General features: G+C 30.1%; 1 protein-coding gene across 4 annotated transcripts; it reads left to right on the top strand.

Moving 5' to 3' along the window:
• Positions 1-1,503: 1,503 nt before the first annotated feature.
• On the top strand, positions 1,504-10,693 carry LOC109802953 (Early-responsive to dehydration stress protein (ERD4)). 4 transcript variants are annotated; one of them, XM_083066479.1, is made up of 11 exons: positions 1,504-1,522; positions 3,105-3,430; positions 3,599-3,754; positions 3,916-3,979; positions 4,420-4,629; positions 5,758-5,949; positions 6,047-6,345; positions 7,460-7,736; positions 8,354-8,626; positions 9,707-9,940; positions 10,187-10,693. In XM_083066479.1, the coding sequence occupies exons 2-11, from the start codon at positions 3,150-3,152 to the stop codon at positions 10,343-10,345; spliced, it is 2,145 nt and encodes a 714-aa protein (XP_082922605.1). In that variant the 5' UTR covers positions 1,504-1,522; positions 3,105-3,149; the 3' UTR covers positions 10,346-10,693. The 4 variants fall into 4 exon arrangements, with proteins under 4 accessions (XP_082922605.1, XP_020219976.1, XP_020219975.1 ...); XM_020364387.3 differs by lacking the exon at positions 1,504-1,522 and adding an exon at positions 1,705-2,063 and having other exon boundaries at positions 6,050-6,345; XM_020364386.3 differs by lacking the exon at positions 1,504-1,522 and adding an exon at positions 1,706-2,063.
• The last annotated feature ends 7,681 nt before the right edge of the window (positions 10,694-18,374 follow it).

Genomic DNA, 18,374 nt, shown 5'->3' with positions numbered 1-18,374 from the left:
TTAACGTTGTGAGTCGGTTGGGTCGTTGTTGATTCTCCTTTGCGGGTCACTACCATATCTCGGTCTCAGTCGTAGAGTTAAGAAAGGGGCTGAAAACGTCTCTTCGGCCCCACGGTGGGCGCCAAATGTTCCTGTGTTAGGATACACACTTCACTTATCCTTGTTGTAGCGAGTCTAATCCTGGGTCTCGATCTTCTCGTTCCTATCCGGGTAGTCCGATGTGAGGGGGGGTGTGCCTGCAAAGACACTCCAACGCTCAAGTAAGTACTCGGCGTAATAAATGCGGTAAGTCAAAAGTAGTTACGTACCTCTCAGGAGTTCTATTTATAGGTGTTCGTGTTGGGCCGTGATTATGGGTTGGGCCCCGGGAAATTAGGGGACTGATCCGAAGTTTATGCTAATTAAGTTATCCGTAATTAAGCCGGTAATGACGTTGACCTTGGCCGACCGTACCGATAAGTTCCGTACGTTCGTGCGGGGTCGGTGGTGTCGGGTACTCGGCGTGTTCAGGTACACAAAGCGTTCGGACTGCTCGGCCTAGTCGGCACCATACGGTATATATAGTATTTTTTTTAAAAACAATACAAAATAATTTAACTGAATGGAGATTTATTACTCAATTAGATTTCTGTTCACAATTTAGTAATTCAACATCTAGCCTCAATTATATTCTATATATATTGAAAATCTAATAGTAGACTTAGCAATTATAATTTATAACATGTTTCAAAAGCTAAAATATTTACATTTTAGTCCTTTTTACATGTTACAAACAAAGATCCACCTGTTAGTACAAATTTGCAAAAAGTCCTTTATAAACATTTAACCAGAATGTTCACTACTATTTCTTTGCCATATTTATGGATGGAAGTTCTTCCTCCACCATATTTGTCCAAATTCAACAATTAATCCTCACTCATTACCATTTGACTTGCCACGCTTAGAATTTGTCCAAATATATTGGCATACGGTGAAAAAAATAAAAATAAAAAACATGTATTCTTATGCTATGATGAAGGAAATAATTTTTACTATGACTCAAGAAAAACAAGCAACGAAAGAAAGGGTTTCATCACTTCAATATTATGACGAAAAAAGAAAAGAGGTTTTCAAAGCAGCTCAAACAAAAGGACTAATATGCAATTTTAAAATCTCAGTTATGATACACCAATTAAACATCTCAACCGTTTATTATTTTATTATTATATTTCACGGTAAATTTTGACGGTCCATGATATACCACTTGCATTACTAGTTCACCCAAGAATTCACCATTTTTAAGATCCACTCTCAATAAAATATCAGCAATAAAGATGCTTTTAAGAGTGAATCCAACGGTTCCAATTCAATGCTATTAATTTTTTTTCTTAAATTAAATCAATTTCACCAAAATTATAATATTGCACAAATTATTTAAGCAAGCTCCATCTTGGTAGCAGTGCAGCTAACTGTCAGTGACGGGCAGTTGGAAACCATTGGTTGAACGACCCTTCAACTCCATTCCCCAAAATTAAATATTACAGTAAGTAACTATGAAATAATCAATTAGTATATTAAAATTATGCTTTATTAACTATTTTAATCGAGTATTGTGTTGACTCTTATTTTTTGCTTCTGAAATTAAACTTCTTTTTAAAATTAAAAATGATTTGATGTGATTGATTGTCTTTTCAATTGGGTACTTGGCAAAAATTTGTCCATGTTCAGATGCTATTCTGATTTCTGACACATATTTTATGTTCACTCGTTTTTCTCGACTCTTCCTTGGCAAATCTACAAGTCTAGCTTCTTACTCTGTAGCTTCTATTTGGCAAATCTTTGTTCTTTTCTTCTGTTCTCAACTGTTGGTCCTTCTTACTCTGTAGCTTCTATTCTTTCAGCATAGCAAAGATTGCCAATTTGCCACATAATATCAGCTTCTATTCCAAGTCTCCAATATTGCCATCCAAGTGTGTTCAACTTGGGTTTTGAATTTTGACTGATTTCAACGATCATTTGTGATTAAAGTCTCATGCTTTGAGAGTTTTCTGAATCTGGGTTTCTTCTCAACATCTATTTCGAGAGTATGTTTGTTTTTTTCTTGCTTCATTGTTCTTCTGTTTAGCTATTAAATATGGGTCTGTGCAGCATTGTATGTGTATGACTGTTTTCAATTGGTTGATTGATGATTTAATGCAGGAAATTGGACCTAGGATATCGTTGTACTTTAGTTTATAATCAAATAATGTAGTGAACAGTTATGGCTTGGATACTCTTTTGCTCCATCATATTAATTTTTAGTTTCAGTTTATTTGTTTTCTATAAAAAGTTCTATTTTAATCCATTAGACATTAGACTATTAGAGTAACTATGTTAAACCGAATTGGTGTGGTTGACTAACTATGACAGTTTTACAAACTATTTACCAATTTGGGACTCCTTTGAAACAAATTACCACTTTGGTCAATGCTGGAAAACGCAATATGCTATGTATGTTTTTCTAGCGTCATATTGCATTTTCTAGTGTTGACTACTCCAAATTGATAATTATCTATGGCAGTTTTACAAATTATTTACCAATTTGGGACTCTTTTGAAACAAATTACCACTTTGGTCAATGCTGGAAAACGCAATATGCTATGTATGTTTTTCTAGCGTCATATTGCATTTTTTAGTGTTGACTACCCCAAAGTGATAATTATATTCTTCAGAAGAGTTACAAATTGGTAAATATTACGTAAAATTGCCTAGTTTGGCCAATCAGCCCAAATTGGTTCTATATGTCACTAATTGTGTTAACTTTGGCTGACATGGCCAACATCTATTTGATGTGATACCTCTCATAGTTTGTGATGTGTCACCATGTTGATGAATTTAGGGTAATAATAAACCAATGGAACGACCAACCTAATTTAATAGAAACATTTTAAGGAATTAAAGTGAAACTTTTTAGAGGATGAAATTGAAACTAAAAATTAAGATGAGCAAAAAGGATATTTTAACCATAAGTTATTTATTTACAAAGTTTGCTCCATGTTCTTGGTTTAATTGTGTTTTGTGCAAATGATAAACCCCTATTTGGAAACTATTTGATTCTGAGTTTCCATTGTTTATGTTTCCTGCAGTAGCTTTGTTGCCATTTTCTCCGTTTCTGATATTCCCTTGTAAACATGATTGTGTCTGCTCTATTGACATCTGTTGGTATCAACACTGCCCTGTGTGTGATGTTCTTCGCACTGTATTCTATATTGAGGAAACAACCCAGCAATTATGAAGTTTATGTGCCACGCCTGCTGGCCGAAGGAACTTCTAAGAGGAGAAGTCGTTTCAACTTAGAAAGACTGATTCCTTCAACAGGCTGGGTTGCAAAAGCCTGGAGGCTTTCTGAGGAGGAACTGCTATCATTATCCGGGTTGGATGGTGTGGTGTTTATGCGCATGATAACCTTCAGGTATATCATTCCCTGCTTTAAGTGATAGTGCATTCATCTTCATGGTTTTGTAACCTTGTGTGTCACCCTTTCCATATTCATCCCTTCCAAAACAAAAAGAAAGGAAGCATCTACATAAACTTCTCCTATTTATATTGTAGACTGAGTTCTTATGTTTCTTGGATGCAGTTTGAAAATGTTCACCTTTGCTGGGATTATTGGTATCCTTGTGCTTCTTCCAGTCAATTGTTGGGGAGATCAGCTAAAAAGTATTGATGTTGCGGACTTTGTCAGTAATTCCTTGGATGTGTTCACTATATCAAATGTAAACAGTGGCTCTCGCTGGTGATTACTAACTAACTCAAGATTTTTATTGTACTAATTGAGATTGCTTAGAGAACTTATTTCAGCTTTGGGAGGTCTTTTGTTCAGCATTGGTTTTTTGTTACTGACTCATTATGGATTAGAATTGTAAGAGATTGTTACCTTTATGGTTTTTGTTTCAGGTTATGGGTCCACTTCAGTGCTGTATATATTGTCACTGGATTCATATGTATACAACTTTTTTATGTAAGGACATGCACCCTTTAACTTATGGAAATATTTTTGTCTAACTGCTTCAGCAATCTCAATAGTTTTATCATTTTATGCATTGTGCAACAGATTTGATACAGGGCTTGATAATAACCTTTTTTTTTCTTTCATTTAATTTTCTTCAACGTATAAATAGAGGTCTAGTTGGATAAATTTCTCCAAAAATACTTTTCGGAGAAGAAATTATAAAGAAAAAGTGAAATAAGCTTTTGTCAAAACTAATATTAACTATGTTTTTTAACTTATGTATAAGCTAATTTTATCTTTTAAAGAAGCTTATTTCATTTCTTTTAATTTTTTTTCTTCTAGAAGTATTTTTGGAAAAAGAGCTTTGCTGGTAACAGTTGAATTATTTTTAACATACATGAGCTAACAGTTGAAATATTTACTCATATCTCTATTGTTTTAATCTTCAGGAATACAAGTACATATCTTCTAGAAGAATTTCTTACTTTTATTCTTCCAAACCTCAGCCTCATCACTTCACAATTTTAGTCCGCAGCATTCCCACTTCCTCCTCTAGTAGCATCAGTGACAGTGTTGGGAGCTTCTTTAATGAGCTTTACCCTTCTACATATCTGTCACATGTGGTTGTTCGCCGAACAAGTAAAATCCGTAGCCTCCTAGTAAGGATCATGTTTAATTTAATTTCCTTTCTTGTTAATTGATTTTCGCCTCTATATTTTACATTTTCTTGAAAACATTATTTTTAGTCTTCTAAAGGTGTGCATAATTTTGTGGCTTTGTGCTTTGATCTGCTGCATATTTGGGATTCTAATTTCAAATTTAAGCATTAAGAGATGTATCAGTTATAGTTGACAAAGAAGTCAAATTGGATTGGAGCTTTGAGTGAATCACAAAAAAATGATAGGAATTGATTAGGAGACAAGGTTAGTTGCTTGGAAGAATAAAAGAAATACAAAGTAGTATGTTTAGATAGTTAGAGGAGACTAGTTAGATAATAAATAGGGGGAAGTAAGGATAAGGGGAGGAATGGAAGTCTGTTAGGATAGAAGGATAGTTACTTGAAAGAACAAAAGCAATACTAAGTGATTAATTTAGATAGTTAAAAGAACATAATATGCTAATTTTGGCTGTGAAATATAAGCTAGATAATAAGATAGCTGTACTACACCCATACAATACAGTTCCAAAGGTTTTAGTAGATCCTTTAACTTACATGATTTGGGTTGACAAATAAGTAGGAGATAATTGATCCAACTTAGAGCTTATTTGTATAGAAAATAGAAACATTTTTTAGTGTTTCTCTACTTAAAATAAAGAATTATTTCCAATAGAGAAGCTCTCAAAAGTATTTTTAAGCATGTATCCAAAGAGACCCTTATATGTAGAACAATCTACCTATTTGCTTTCCATATTGGAGTGATTAAAACACATCCCTGACCTAATGTTACTATTTTGTTTTTTCTTTCCTTTGGTTTGGTTCACTTTTGATGATAGTCTATAATATAAATGAGATATTCCATGAAAAAATATTGTTTGTAGGAAAATTCCTTGAGACAATTATGATACTCAAAATCTTCATAGTAATTTATTATTATCATATTCACCGCCCAAGTGTCGTTTATTAAGTTTAACAGCTTTGCTGGTAATCCAAATCCAATTATCTTTTCAATTATATGTATAGGTGGCTGCCATGTGTTGATCAGATTAAGTGCTTATGTATTCTATTTCCATTTCATTTTATGGAATTATGCAACTGATACTCCTATCTTTCCATTTCTTTTATCTAGAATGATGCAAAAAAATTGTATAAGACAGTTACTCAATTACGGTCGGATCCCACTCAGCAGAAGCATAGGCGTAGTTTTTCTTCTGGACTTTTTGGCCGAAAAAACAGTGTTATAGAGCATTATGAAAAGAAATTAGAGAACATTGAGGAGAATGTGAGGTTGAAGCAATCAGAGGCTTCATTGGCAGGAGAAGTATGTGGTAATCTTTCATGTCTTTTTCAGTCTTGTTTTAACTATTTGCAATTTTTTTGTATAAGGTGCATCCTACTGATCACTATTCTTGTTCAAGGAGGCTCGAGCTGCCTTTGTGTTCTTCAAGTCTCGTTTTGGTGCTGCAACTGCTGTACATTTGCAGCAATCAGTCAATCCCACCCACTGGATTACTGAGCTAGCTCCAGAACCTAGCGATGTGTACTGGCCCTTCTTCTCTGAGTCGTTCATGCGAAGATGGATTTCTAAGTTGGTGGTTGTATTTGTGTGCATTCTTTTCACTATTTTGTTCCTTATACCTGTAGTAATCGTACAGGGGCTTACCAACCTTAGTCAATTGGAAGTTTTGTTTCCCTTCTTGACAAGTATCCTAACCATGTAAGTCAACTTGGTTTATTTATTTATTTGTTAATGACAAACCCCCTCTCTATGCTTCTCTTATTGCCCCTCTCTTCATGGTCTCATCAACCTGTGAGTTTCTGCTCAAAAGAAAAACCTTGCATGAGAATAAGGTCAAAGTGATTGTTGAGTGTTTCTTAGAGCATACGCTTTCAAGAATTGGCCAGGCCATAAGTTGGTGACAGCAGATTTTACATTGCCTTGATTGCATTTATAGTTCATCAGTAGGAATATTGTTGTCCTTAAATGCTGAGAACACAAACTGATCTAATGCATGTCTCAGGAGTTCAAATCAATTTGTGTTCTTAACATCTAAGGACAACAAATATTAGTTAGTTCAAACAAGGAAAAGCCAAGAAGCTATGAATTGATTTTGAAATATAAAGAAAATTGATATATCAAACTAATTGGTCAGAACTCTGAACCATGATGCCATATATTGGTAGAAAGTTTTTTTTTTTTTCATGGATGTCTATGCTTAGGGGTATACACATAGGAACTCCAGTGCCCAACATTTTTTTAATTAATCTTGCTTGTAGATGCGAAGTATGGGTTTTGCAATTGATATAGGATGATGGTTACTTGAAGACCAGTGTTGATGTTGTTGTTGACAATTTTTTTGCCAGATATACTCCTTGTTTAGATTTCTTGCCTCTACGATGATCCAATCACAGCAGTGTGTCAAGTCAAATATCTGCATGTGATTTTTTTTTCCCATCTACTTGTGATGCTATGCATTTGGTTGGGTAAATTTCTGCACAAGTATTTCTAGAAGAGAAAAATAGGAAGAAAAAAAATTAAATAAGTTTCTTTATAAACTAAAATTAGCTTATACATAAGCTGTTTTATAGAAGTTCTTTCTTATTAATCTTTTCAAAATCTTACTTTTAACTTATAAATAAACTAATTTTATTTTATGAAAAAATTTATTTCAATTTTTCTTCCTATTTTATTCTTATAAAAATGTTTCCGGAGAAGTTTATCCAAACATGTCTTATATCTTCATTTTGCTGACATGCTATTTTTAGCTTTATAATTTGATTTTTGATTTCTTAATACAAAATCACTGAGCCTTTTGTGAATCTGCTTGCAGAAAATTCGTCAGTCAAATAGTTACAGGATACCTACCGAGTCTTATTCTTCAGTTGTTTCTGAAATTGGTGCCTCCTGCCATGGAGTTCCTTTCCTCTATTCAAGGATACATCTCACATAGTGATATAGAAATGAGTGCATCTAGAAAAGTGCTGTGGTTCACAATATGGAATGTCTTTTTTGCCACTGTATTTTCTGGCTCAATTCTATCTGTGCTGAGAGCCCTCCTTGATCCCAAGAACATTCCTGGGAAGCTGGCAGTTGCAGTTCCAGCTCAGGTTAGAAAATGTTTCTCTCCATCGTAAACTTTCCTGAAACATACATTTGAGGGCTACAAAATTTTTGTTGCAAGATAGAAACATTTTCTCCTATTGTAAAGTACCATGAAACTTCTATTCAAATTATTTTTGTGGTGTGAGGACTATAAAAATAATGTACAGCCTTGAACCATGTTTTATGTTCATAAACTAATCTGATCTCAGCCTACCTTCTATTGTCAGAATATTCATGAAAAGAAATATCACAATCATTAGTCATGATTTTCAAACATAAAGTATGACTAGCCATATAATTTTCTAAGCTTTTGCTTAAGCAGCTGCCACACTTATAATTTGTAATTTAAAATCTCATAACAAATTAACCCCAGAAGTCTTTCATGTTATTTAACCAAAAGGAAAATGATAATAATAAAATAACATGTGACATGGAAAGTGTTAATTTTTCAGAGAGGAAAACTCTGACATTTCTTATTCGAAAGATAAAATGTCATGATCCCAACTCAAGTCTAAAATCAAGTAACAATTTTTAGTAATGTATATATATATATATAATTTTATTTTTGTTTAATTTATTTATTTGTATGTTTCTGATGTCATTAATTTTGGTTTAATTGTAGGCATCATTTTTTATTACCTATGTTGTCACCCAAGGATGGACAAGCGTGTCATCAGAACTCTTTCGAGTAATTCCTTTCATTTTCAGTTTGATAACAAGGCCTTTCACTAGTACAGACGATGATTTTGAAGTTCCATCTGCTCCATACCACAAGGATATTCCAAGGGTCCTTTTCTTTGGACTTCTTGGCATTACATATTTCTTCTTAGCTCCATTAATTTTGCCCTTCCTCTTGGCCTACTTTTGTCTTGCTTACATCATTTTTCGAAACCAGGTCAGCATTTCTTTGGATGTTATTTTGATATCTGTTAGAAGCCTCTTATATTTTCTGAGCTTATTTTATGCCATGGATGAGCTTCTACCGATAAAAATAAGGGAGAATTTCATTTTGGAAATCCAGGCCAACTATTTTTAAGGATTAAATATGTTTTCAATCCTTCAACTTTTGTCAATTTTTGTTTTTAGTATTTGAACAAATTTTATTTGATTTTAGTCCTTGAAAATTTTATCCATGAACAAAAAAATTTTGACATCAGAAATTGAAATGTTAATAGCAGAAAAAATTTAACGACTAAAAGTCAAAATTGATAAAAGTTCATAGACTAAAATTTGTAAAATATTTGTTCAAAGAATAAAAACAAAAATGGACAAAAGTTCAAGGACTTAAAAACATATATGTAATCTTATTTATTTTAATATAGGTACTATTCAAGAACTGTTTTTAAGCTTCAACCAATTAGCTTAAACTTTGGGGTGAACTAAGTCATCTGGTACCAAAGCTTCTAAAAATATGGTCGATCCTTGTGTCACCCGCTCATTATATAGAATATGTTCGAATAAATTTCTGTAAAAACACTTATAGGAAAAAAAATAAGAACAAAAAATTGAAATAAATTTTTTCATAAGTTAAAATTAATTCACGCATAAGTTAATTTGTAAAAATTTTCTCTTATAAACCTTTTTGTAAAAATTTTCTCTTATAAACCTTTCTAAAATGTTATTTCTAACCTATGTATAAGTTAGTTTTAACTTAAGAGAAATTTATTTCATTTTTCTTTTCTAGAGTGTTTGTGGACCCAAAGTAAATAAATTTAAGCACCAAGAAAATAGGAACATCCGAACATTAATCATGCTTCAAGTCCTAAAGGCTCTCAAGCGAGGAGACATCTTAGAGATATTTTTTGATTTCTGTCTACATTTAAGAGTATTTCCTGATGTTGGTTAATTTTGTCCATAATATAAAATTTGGTTGATTCTGGAATCTGACAATGTTAACTTTATCCATAAACATGTGAGACACTTAAAAAACATTTTTGAATAATTTACACTGATTCTCTGCAAATGTATCATGCAGTTTATAAATGTATATGCACCAAAGTACGATACAGCTGGGAAATTTTGGCCTATTGTACACAATTCAATGATATTTTCTCTGGTACTCATGCACATCATTGCAGTGGGAATCTTTGCACTGAAAAAGCTTTCTCTAGCATCCTCCTTGACGATTCCCCTACCACTTCTCACACTTATCTTCAATGAGTACTGCCGAAAACGGTTCCTGCCCATATTTGTTGCATATTCTGCAGAGGTACATCTCATATCCAACAAATGATTAAGAGTCTGTTTGGTACAAGTTTATTCAAGTTTAGAAACGTTTTCGAAAGCTTTTTTACAAAAAAGTATTCTGAAATTTTTAAACACTTCTAAATTATATCTGACTAGACTCTAAACTTGAACGTTCAAATGTTTAACATTACTGAAAAATTAAAGGGTTGTTGTTGCATGTTGCATTCAATCTGTCATGTCTGATTTTGACTTGGGTTTGTGTTTCCAGAGTTTGATAAAGAAGGATAGGGAGGACCAACAAAATGATGCTACAATGACACAGTTTTATGAGAATTTGATAAGTGCTTATGAAGACCCTGCATTGCTTCCAATTCATTACTCACCGGACAATGACAGTCTTCACACTCCCCTTATATCTCAAGCTTAATGCTAAGGCACAATGTTATTCAATGATGAAATATTCAAATTTCAAGAGCAATGAGTGAAGTGCAAAAGGTGGTATTTGTATATGCCTGTTTGCAGATAGAAAAGTTGAATTCTAAAACAGTAGCCAATTTTTTCCAGCTTCTTAAATGAAGAGCCTAAAACTTGCACACAGCACTGAACTTATATATTTGCCCTTGATCTTGAATCACTTTCCTTGTTTGTGTATATTTGTTCTGAACATGATATGTCAGAGCCAAAGATGATTCTTATTGCTTAATTGCCACATTTTGATAAGGGTTTTTGTGTGTACACCTAGAGCACATATTTAGAAATAAAACAACATTTTTTACTTGTCTTTTTTTTATTATTATTATTATTAAAAATTACAATGACAGCAATAAAACTTAAATATAAAATCATGTATATATTACTTTAACTTTTTCTCATTGGGCTTAATTATCTGCAGAATAAAATACTAAATATTATTTAGATTTTCAAGATATTTAACTCTTGCATTTTTATTGGACATTTTTTTTAACATGCATTCGATGCACGTTAACAAAAATTTAAGACCTGTTATTGTCAAATACTTTATTGATAGGTGAAATTTCAAACTGGCTCTACAATTTCTGGTCCAAACTTTATATATTAAAAAGTTCAAATATGCTTTTATCATAGTAATTGACTTTATTTTTAATACCAATCCTTATAATTTTTTTGTAAATTTAGATTTTTTACCAACGTAATTTTCGCTTAGTTTTGGTTCTTATTGCATAGATTAAAACCATTTTTTTTTTCAATCGAAAGGACTATAAATTACAGGTTTAAAGTATAAAGACTAAAATTAAGTTAAAGGTAAATTATAAAGACAAATACATTAAAATTTATTACAAATATATTAGGATCTGTTTATCTTCAAAAATGCATTTTCTATCCTCATTTATAATTATAAAATTATGTCATTACTTGTTATTTGTTTTTAAAGATTTGTACAACAAAAACTGACTTTTTTCTTTCTATTTTGAAGACAGTAAATAAACTAAAAACAAAATGACAGTTTCATAACTAAAACTAAAAACAAAAAATGAAAAATGAAAACAGAAGTAATCAAGCCCTTAAAACTTTACATGACTAATTTGATTAAAAAAAAACTCATTATTAAAGAACTAAGTTGACTAAAGGAGTTTCATATTGTGAAAATTTGACAATTTACTCTTAAATCAATTAGCAATAGGTAGAAATGTCAACTCAAATTGAAGTAATAATCAGGTAAAGTAACTAATGTTTTAAAATGTTGCCCGAATGAAAATATTGGTTCAACTGTGGTTGAATAAAGATTGATTAAATATGAGTTTAATACTGTAAAATATATTTAATAATAAATTACTCAATATGTCTCATTTAAGATCTTTTATTATTATTATTATGAGTGTTAGAGGAGACATTAAATGGAGCATATTGGTGAGGGCATGAGACAGAGTGCACGAATTGCAGTATCCTAGATGGGACTTTGATATGATAACCTTCATGGCTTTTAAGGAATTCATTATATCCCTTATGCACATGATGTGTCTCCCACTCCTCTTACCCCAATGAACTTGATGGATGGAAACTTTATTATAAGAGTGTTGCCAAGGGCCTTGTCAAATGAAGTCAATTATTCATCAATTGTCTTCGAAAGATGCCTAACATTTTTATGTTAGTTAATACAATCTTGCATATCGATAGAAATGTTGGTCTTCATGAACATAATAGATAGATAGATGATTGGATCTCTCCCACTTTTTTTAAAGAATAATAATATCTATAGTACTACTAGTTTCAGTAATATCTAATAGTTCATTTTTTACATAGCATAATCGATGTCCAATTAACTTAAATGAAGAAGACTTTTCTCCTTCAACTTCTTATAACTATCACCCGTTAGCTCTGAAGATTATATTTAACATTAAAGATATTTGCAGATTGAGAAGCTACAAAATGAGATTAAAATGAATGTCATGTTTTACCAATACATAACATGTCATAATTTATAAATCTAGTAACATAAGATTTAATGTATAATTCTAATCGATTAAAGATATTGTGGCTACTCTTTAATTTATTAAAAATACATTAATCACTAAACATCAAATAATTTTGAATAAAGAGCTAAATATTTACATAAACATCCTTAATAATACAAATAAATTGAATGCTAATTTATACATATTATCTAACTTATTTTTTGCATGTACAATAATAACAAATTTATACATATATAAATTTCAAAAATATGCATGTGATTATTTAATAAATTATAAGCTCTAAATAATCAATTTTAACTCAATATCACATACTCATGAACATTATTCCCATTAACAAAATAAAACATTTCATACATACTAGAATTTAATAGACGCATTATGCGTATAAATATATTCGAAGCAACTTTAAAATATTGTAAGTTAATTATATCATAGTGGTTAGAATTATTACATATGCAGAAAACGTACTTGGTTCGATTCCCACATGCCAAGTGTTTAAAAATAATAATTATATACAAAACACACATGCTTTATATAATATATGTATAAATTACAATCATATCCAAAGTTAAATAAATGGTTCAAGGGGTTATCATCTTCACCAACCTCAAGCAGTAACGGGCTTTCGAACTCACATTAGATGTGTTCTGGTTGAAACTCGCATGTTTGAATCAAAACTAGACGTTTTCAACCATTTTTTTAACATCGAAAAAGGATGTTTTAAATCACATAAATGTCTAGAAAAGGATATTCATCCAATTTCTAGTTTTATTTTGATTAAAAGTGGCCCAAAAGGGAATGATTATAATCTAGTAAAAAGAAACTCTAACAAAACATCAATATAAGCAAGTCATAAGCTATAAGATGCTTTGATATCAAATAATACATAAATATATTGATCCAAATATATATGTTGAACACAAAAATAATATATTCAGATGACGACGAAAGCATAAAAATAAGAATCATAAGGACCAGCCTTTAACTGTTATTATCTACTTCGTTATTAGATTTAGATAGTGTTTAGATATTTATAACTCTGATTCACTGGTTAACTGCGACAATAACTCCTGTAAACAATAATTCTATTAGATAAAACTTAAGATTTACTTCGACTACAGATTAGACAATTATATAGTATATAAATAGATAACAACTCTTATTTTATAAGTTGATTTTGTAGGATTGAATTAGGCTTAAATCTATTATTTTAATATGGTATTAAAGTTATCCTAGATTCTTAAAAAAGGGTCACCTATCCTAAATCATTAAAAAAAAGTCATCTATCATTTATCCACATACCAAATCTAATAGTGTTGGACGTGAAGGGTGTATTGGAAAAAACACAAATCATACATCGAGTAGAGATCAGACAATTACTTAGTATATATATAGACCAACCCTCATCTTACAAGTCAATTTTGTAGGTTACAAATCTTTACTTTTAATACATAATAATATTGAATGGTAAAGATAAGTTCATTAACTCAAAGGAAAAACAATACATTTCTTATAGAGTTTTAATTATCACAAAATTCAACATAAAAACTTTAGGACTATAGGTATATTCATATAGTTGTTGCATGGATAATAAGAATGAGTTGAAAATAATGAATCCTATTAAAAATAACTTTCTCATAAAAATAGAAATATTTTCAAATAAAAAATATTCTCCTTCAACTAAGAACACTGCAGCTCCTATTAAGAAGAAAATAACCAAAAATTTACAAATTTAGTTTATTCATTAAGATAGTTTAATTTAATAGTTGTATCATTAAAATTTAATATAAGTCATAAATTATTTAATAGAATAATTTTCAAAAAAGTTTTTTTTACAATAACCGAATGATTTTCTTTATTATATATGTCGATAAAAAAATTGATTATCTTGGTGTGATATTTGTTTCCCAAATCCTTAATGAAAAAAAAAATAAGAAGATTAATTTGTTATAATCAATCTGATGTTGTCATTGGGTGACCCGGTCAACAAATTCGAAATAAACATAATTAATGATTATAATTATCATGATTTTATTTTCTAAATTTACTTAAATTTATTTATTTTAAATAATAATTAAGTTATGACACTTCTTAAAAATTAATTTAAATGTCTCAGTACATTTTAGTAATATAGATTATTTATATATATATATATATATATATTTTTATATCCAATCATATAAATAACTCAACTTGTATAGTGTAAATTAGGTAAATTATAGGTGGGCCACCATGGATCAATCCATGTTTGACCCAACCCATATAGACCTAGCCAGCCCGAATTATAAGGCCCTTGTTCCCCGCACTTTAATACATACATTGTAGTTTTGGATAGAAAAGGAAAAAAGAAATTGGCTGAATAATGTGATAAGAAGGAGAAATAAAAGGATAAAACTTACTTGTAATTTAATATTATTTACAGGTGTTGTTCTCTAATTAAAACTTAGCTTTTATTTCTATAAAATGCATATAAATTATTCTATTTATGTTGATGATATTGTTAATATAAAATTTTTATTTCAATAAGAGAACAGTATGAATAATATTTACACTGAATTTAATACATCATTTAGTGTTTGAATTTTTTTGAAAATTTTCAATTTGATCTTAAACTAAAAAAATTTGTAATTATATATTCATTATTTTATATTTTTCTAATTTAGTTCTTACTTTTAAAAATTTATTTACAATTCATAAAATTTAACAAAATATTTTTAATATTTAGATATCTGGACAATCATATTAAATTATTATTTTTTGTTATCATCCATATGTACTAAAAATATCGTGTGAAATTTCATTGATTGTTAACAAATTTCTATTCTTATAAATTAAGTTACAAAAATATTATAAAAAAAATATTAAACCTTTATAGTATATATCTAAGTTTTTTTCCAAAAAAGAAAATATATAACAAGAAAACTAGATATAATACAATAATTGTTGACACTGTATGTAAGTTTTGTAAAAGAATAATAATAGTTGAGGATGAGAATAGATGTAAGAAAAGAAAAGTGTGAAACTAGAGACTTGTTAAAAAAAAAAAAAAGTAAAAATGTATGATTACAAGAACGAAGGCAATCATAAAGTAACATGGCATATTATGAGAAGAATGTCGGTTCACAAGATTCATTTTATGGTGGACAAAAAGTCAAGAGATGAAAAGTTGTTTTGTGCCCTGCCCAAATATGGAGGAAAAAGAGAAAACTTGAGAAGTGTTCAGAAAAAAAAAACTTACACATCCTTGTAAATTATTATACTCCTATGTTTGAAAACATTAATCATTTTTAAAAGGAAACCTTGTTTAATTGTATTTCTCACTTTGAGAATTTAAAATAGTTATTTTAAATTTTACCATTAACAAAATTAGATAAAGCATCAATGGAATATAAAAAAATAGTTCAATTAAATGTAGTTAGACTTTTATAAAATTAAAATTATTTAATGACTTTCTTAATGCTAAAATTTATGGATTTGAATCTTTCATATTTATAAGTAACATGAGAAGTTTTGTTATAAAGGAAAATCTACACACAAACACAAAAATTGATAAAAAAAATATATAAAAATCATAATGAATTTATCATAATTATTTTTATATTTTTTCCTCTCATAATGTGAACAAAATTAAGATAAGAGGATGACATATACACCTTTCTTTGCGATGAAAGAGAAGAAACATAAGAAAATAGCATATTTAAAAACTTCAAAATTAAGAGAAAAAGAAATGTTCATATCATATATCATATTTCACATTTTGTCTTTCTTCCATTCAAGCAAAAATGCAAAATGGAGCATTTTCTTACTTCAAGAGAGTGTAAACAGCATGGGTTTCCATTAAATAACTTTCCTTTTCTAAATCCAATTTTACATTTTGAATTGATCCGACATTTATAGAAGCTAAAGACTTCCTCCTAATAGATCATAAGCAATTGGTAGAATCCATTCTTCAAATGTAACAAGAAATTTCCTTATCCAAGCTGTATCGTTAAACTAATAGAAAATTCTTGACACATGCACTACTCAACTTTGATTACAAAATTATTTAATTCCTAGTATGTGATTTTGAGCTAGACTTAAAAATTACACACCTAATAGTTTCAAGGTTTATTGAGTTCATGCATCAATTATTGAAGAAAAAAAAAGTTTTCCCACATCACAAAATTCTTGAACTCTCCCTTGGAATGAAAAGGAAATTTCTCTAAGAAAGAGAGAAAGCTGAATTAAACAAGAGAAAGGTAGAACAAGAAATTTGGAGGGCCCTCAAGTATCACAATCTCAACTGCAATGCTTCCACCCAATGATCTTTAAAATTCACATGCTCTCCTATACACAATAAAGAAAGATTAGGGCTTTTGAATGGGGGGATGGTCAAAAGGAGAAAAAAGGGAAGAAAAGGTGAAGTAAGGGAAAAGAACAGTAATTAGGGGGACCAGCCAAGGGAAGAGGAAGATGATAACACCTGGACAAATTTCTAGCATTCTCACTATTCACATTAAAGTCCTCATTCTAATGCTAAAAGTTAGAACCAATGTTCATGCTTGTGGCTACACATTTTCTTACCATCAATTAAAAGAAGAACAAAAGCCCAATTTATATGAACATGTTATATCATAGTTAACCAATAAATATACTTTTTAAGCATGTAGTTAGTTCTAAGCTCTATTTTTATGTCCATATAAATGAAGAGAATCCAGAATAAATTACATTGATATTTCTAGATTTTGTGAAATAATATATACACCCTTTTTTTTTATTGCTACACTATCCTTGATTGTTTTGAAAATATTACACTAACACCTAGAGACATTACATTAACACCTTACTTGTTTGAAAACGTATACACTATGTCCCTCAATCCTATAAAGAAAGTTGTTGTAAAACATTAAAATAAAAAGGGGGAAATTATGTGTAATATCATGAAACCTCATGCGTGTTAGTAAATCTATTGGAAGAAGTTCAAAATATATATTATCAAGAAATTAACTTTTGACTTTAGAAGCCATAAAAGTATAAATAAATAAAAAAAATAAAGAGACCCACTTATTTCAACAAATAGAAGAACCCCACATTGAAAATTTTCTAGACTTGATAATGGGCTGGCTACAAAAAGTTATGATGGTGCTAGTTATGGTTAAAGTACCACAAATACTTGTCTTATAGTAGTAATTGAATTAATTTAATGAAAGAAATTTTAGCCAAAAGGGTGTTAAGGAATAAGGAGGATTTCTGATTGAAGTATGAGTGTGGTGAAAATACTGATGATGGCAATGATCAGATCATGGGGTTAAAAGGAGAATTTGAAGGCTGTGATGTGGGACTCGTTGACTTCTTCCATATACTTTAATTTGGGATCAATTAGTTACCTTTCTTCATTTGATATACCAAAGGGGATGAATAGGTCATAGGTGGGGTCAATGGAGGAAGATGGCTATGATGAGGATGAGCCAACATCAATTAAAAAAAGCCTCTTTGAATGATGAAGCTTCACTTTACACCCTAATTGGGGTGTCTTGTGTTTGCGGCTAAAGGTTGGATCAGAAAATGCTTAGGAATTGGAAACGTTTTGAAAGATATATAGGACCCCTCAAGATAATCATACCACATAAGAAGAATAAAAATGAATGAACTTTTCAAATGGTAGGGCAGAAATCATTTGAGGTTGCTGAGGCATTAAGAGGAAGAGTTTTCTTTAATTTATGCTAGAACTTTCTCCTTGATTTTCCTTTAGTATGGTGCACATAAATAAGAATAACTTGATTAGTCATCAACTATAAAGAATGGCATCTTGCCCATACTTATTTTTCTTTAAAAATTCAAAAAGAAAACATCAACTTTTAAGTTACTGCCATTTTTTCTCTCATAAATATAATTAATGGTTGAGTCCTATAAATTCTTAGACCACTCTTCAAAACTATATCAAATTAAATATACACACAATTGTTATTATACTCACTAACTTATATTTTATATTAAATTTTAAAAAATTTAATTATTAAATTA

Source organism: Cajanus cajan, chromosome 11 (genome assembly GCF_000230855.2).
Source record: "Cajanus cajan strain Asha chromosome 11, NIPB_CcT2T_4, whole genome shotgun sequence".
NCBI lineage: Eukaryota > Viridiplantae > Streptophyta > Magnoliopsida > Fabales > Fabaceae > Cajanus > Cajanus cajan.
Note: the sequence above shows the minus strand (reverse complement) of the source record. Positions and strands in the feature narration are given on the sequence as shown.

What these genes read in the sequence shown, in the direction of transcription:
- LOC109802953 (XM_083066479.1), top strand. Translation starts at nt 3,150, where the DNA reads ATGATTGTGTCTGCTCTATTGACATCTGTTGGTATCAACACTGCCCTG. An exon ending in ATGCGCATGATAACCTTCAG is followed by an intron (nt 3,431 to 3,598) that starts GTATATCATTCC and finishes TCTTGGATGCAG; the next exon opens with TTTGAAAATGTTCACCTTTG. An exon ending in GTAAAATCCGTAGCCTCCTA is followed by an intron (nt 4,630 to 5,757) that starts GTAAGGATCATG and finishes TCTTTTATCTAG; the next exon opens with AATGATGCAAAAAAATTGTA.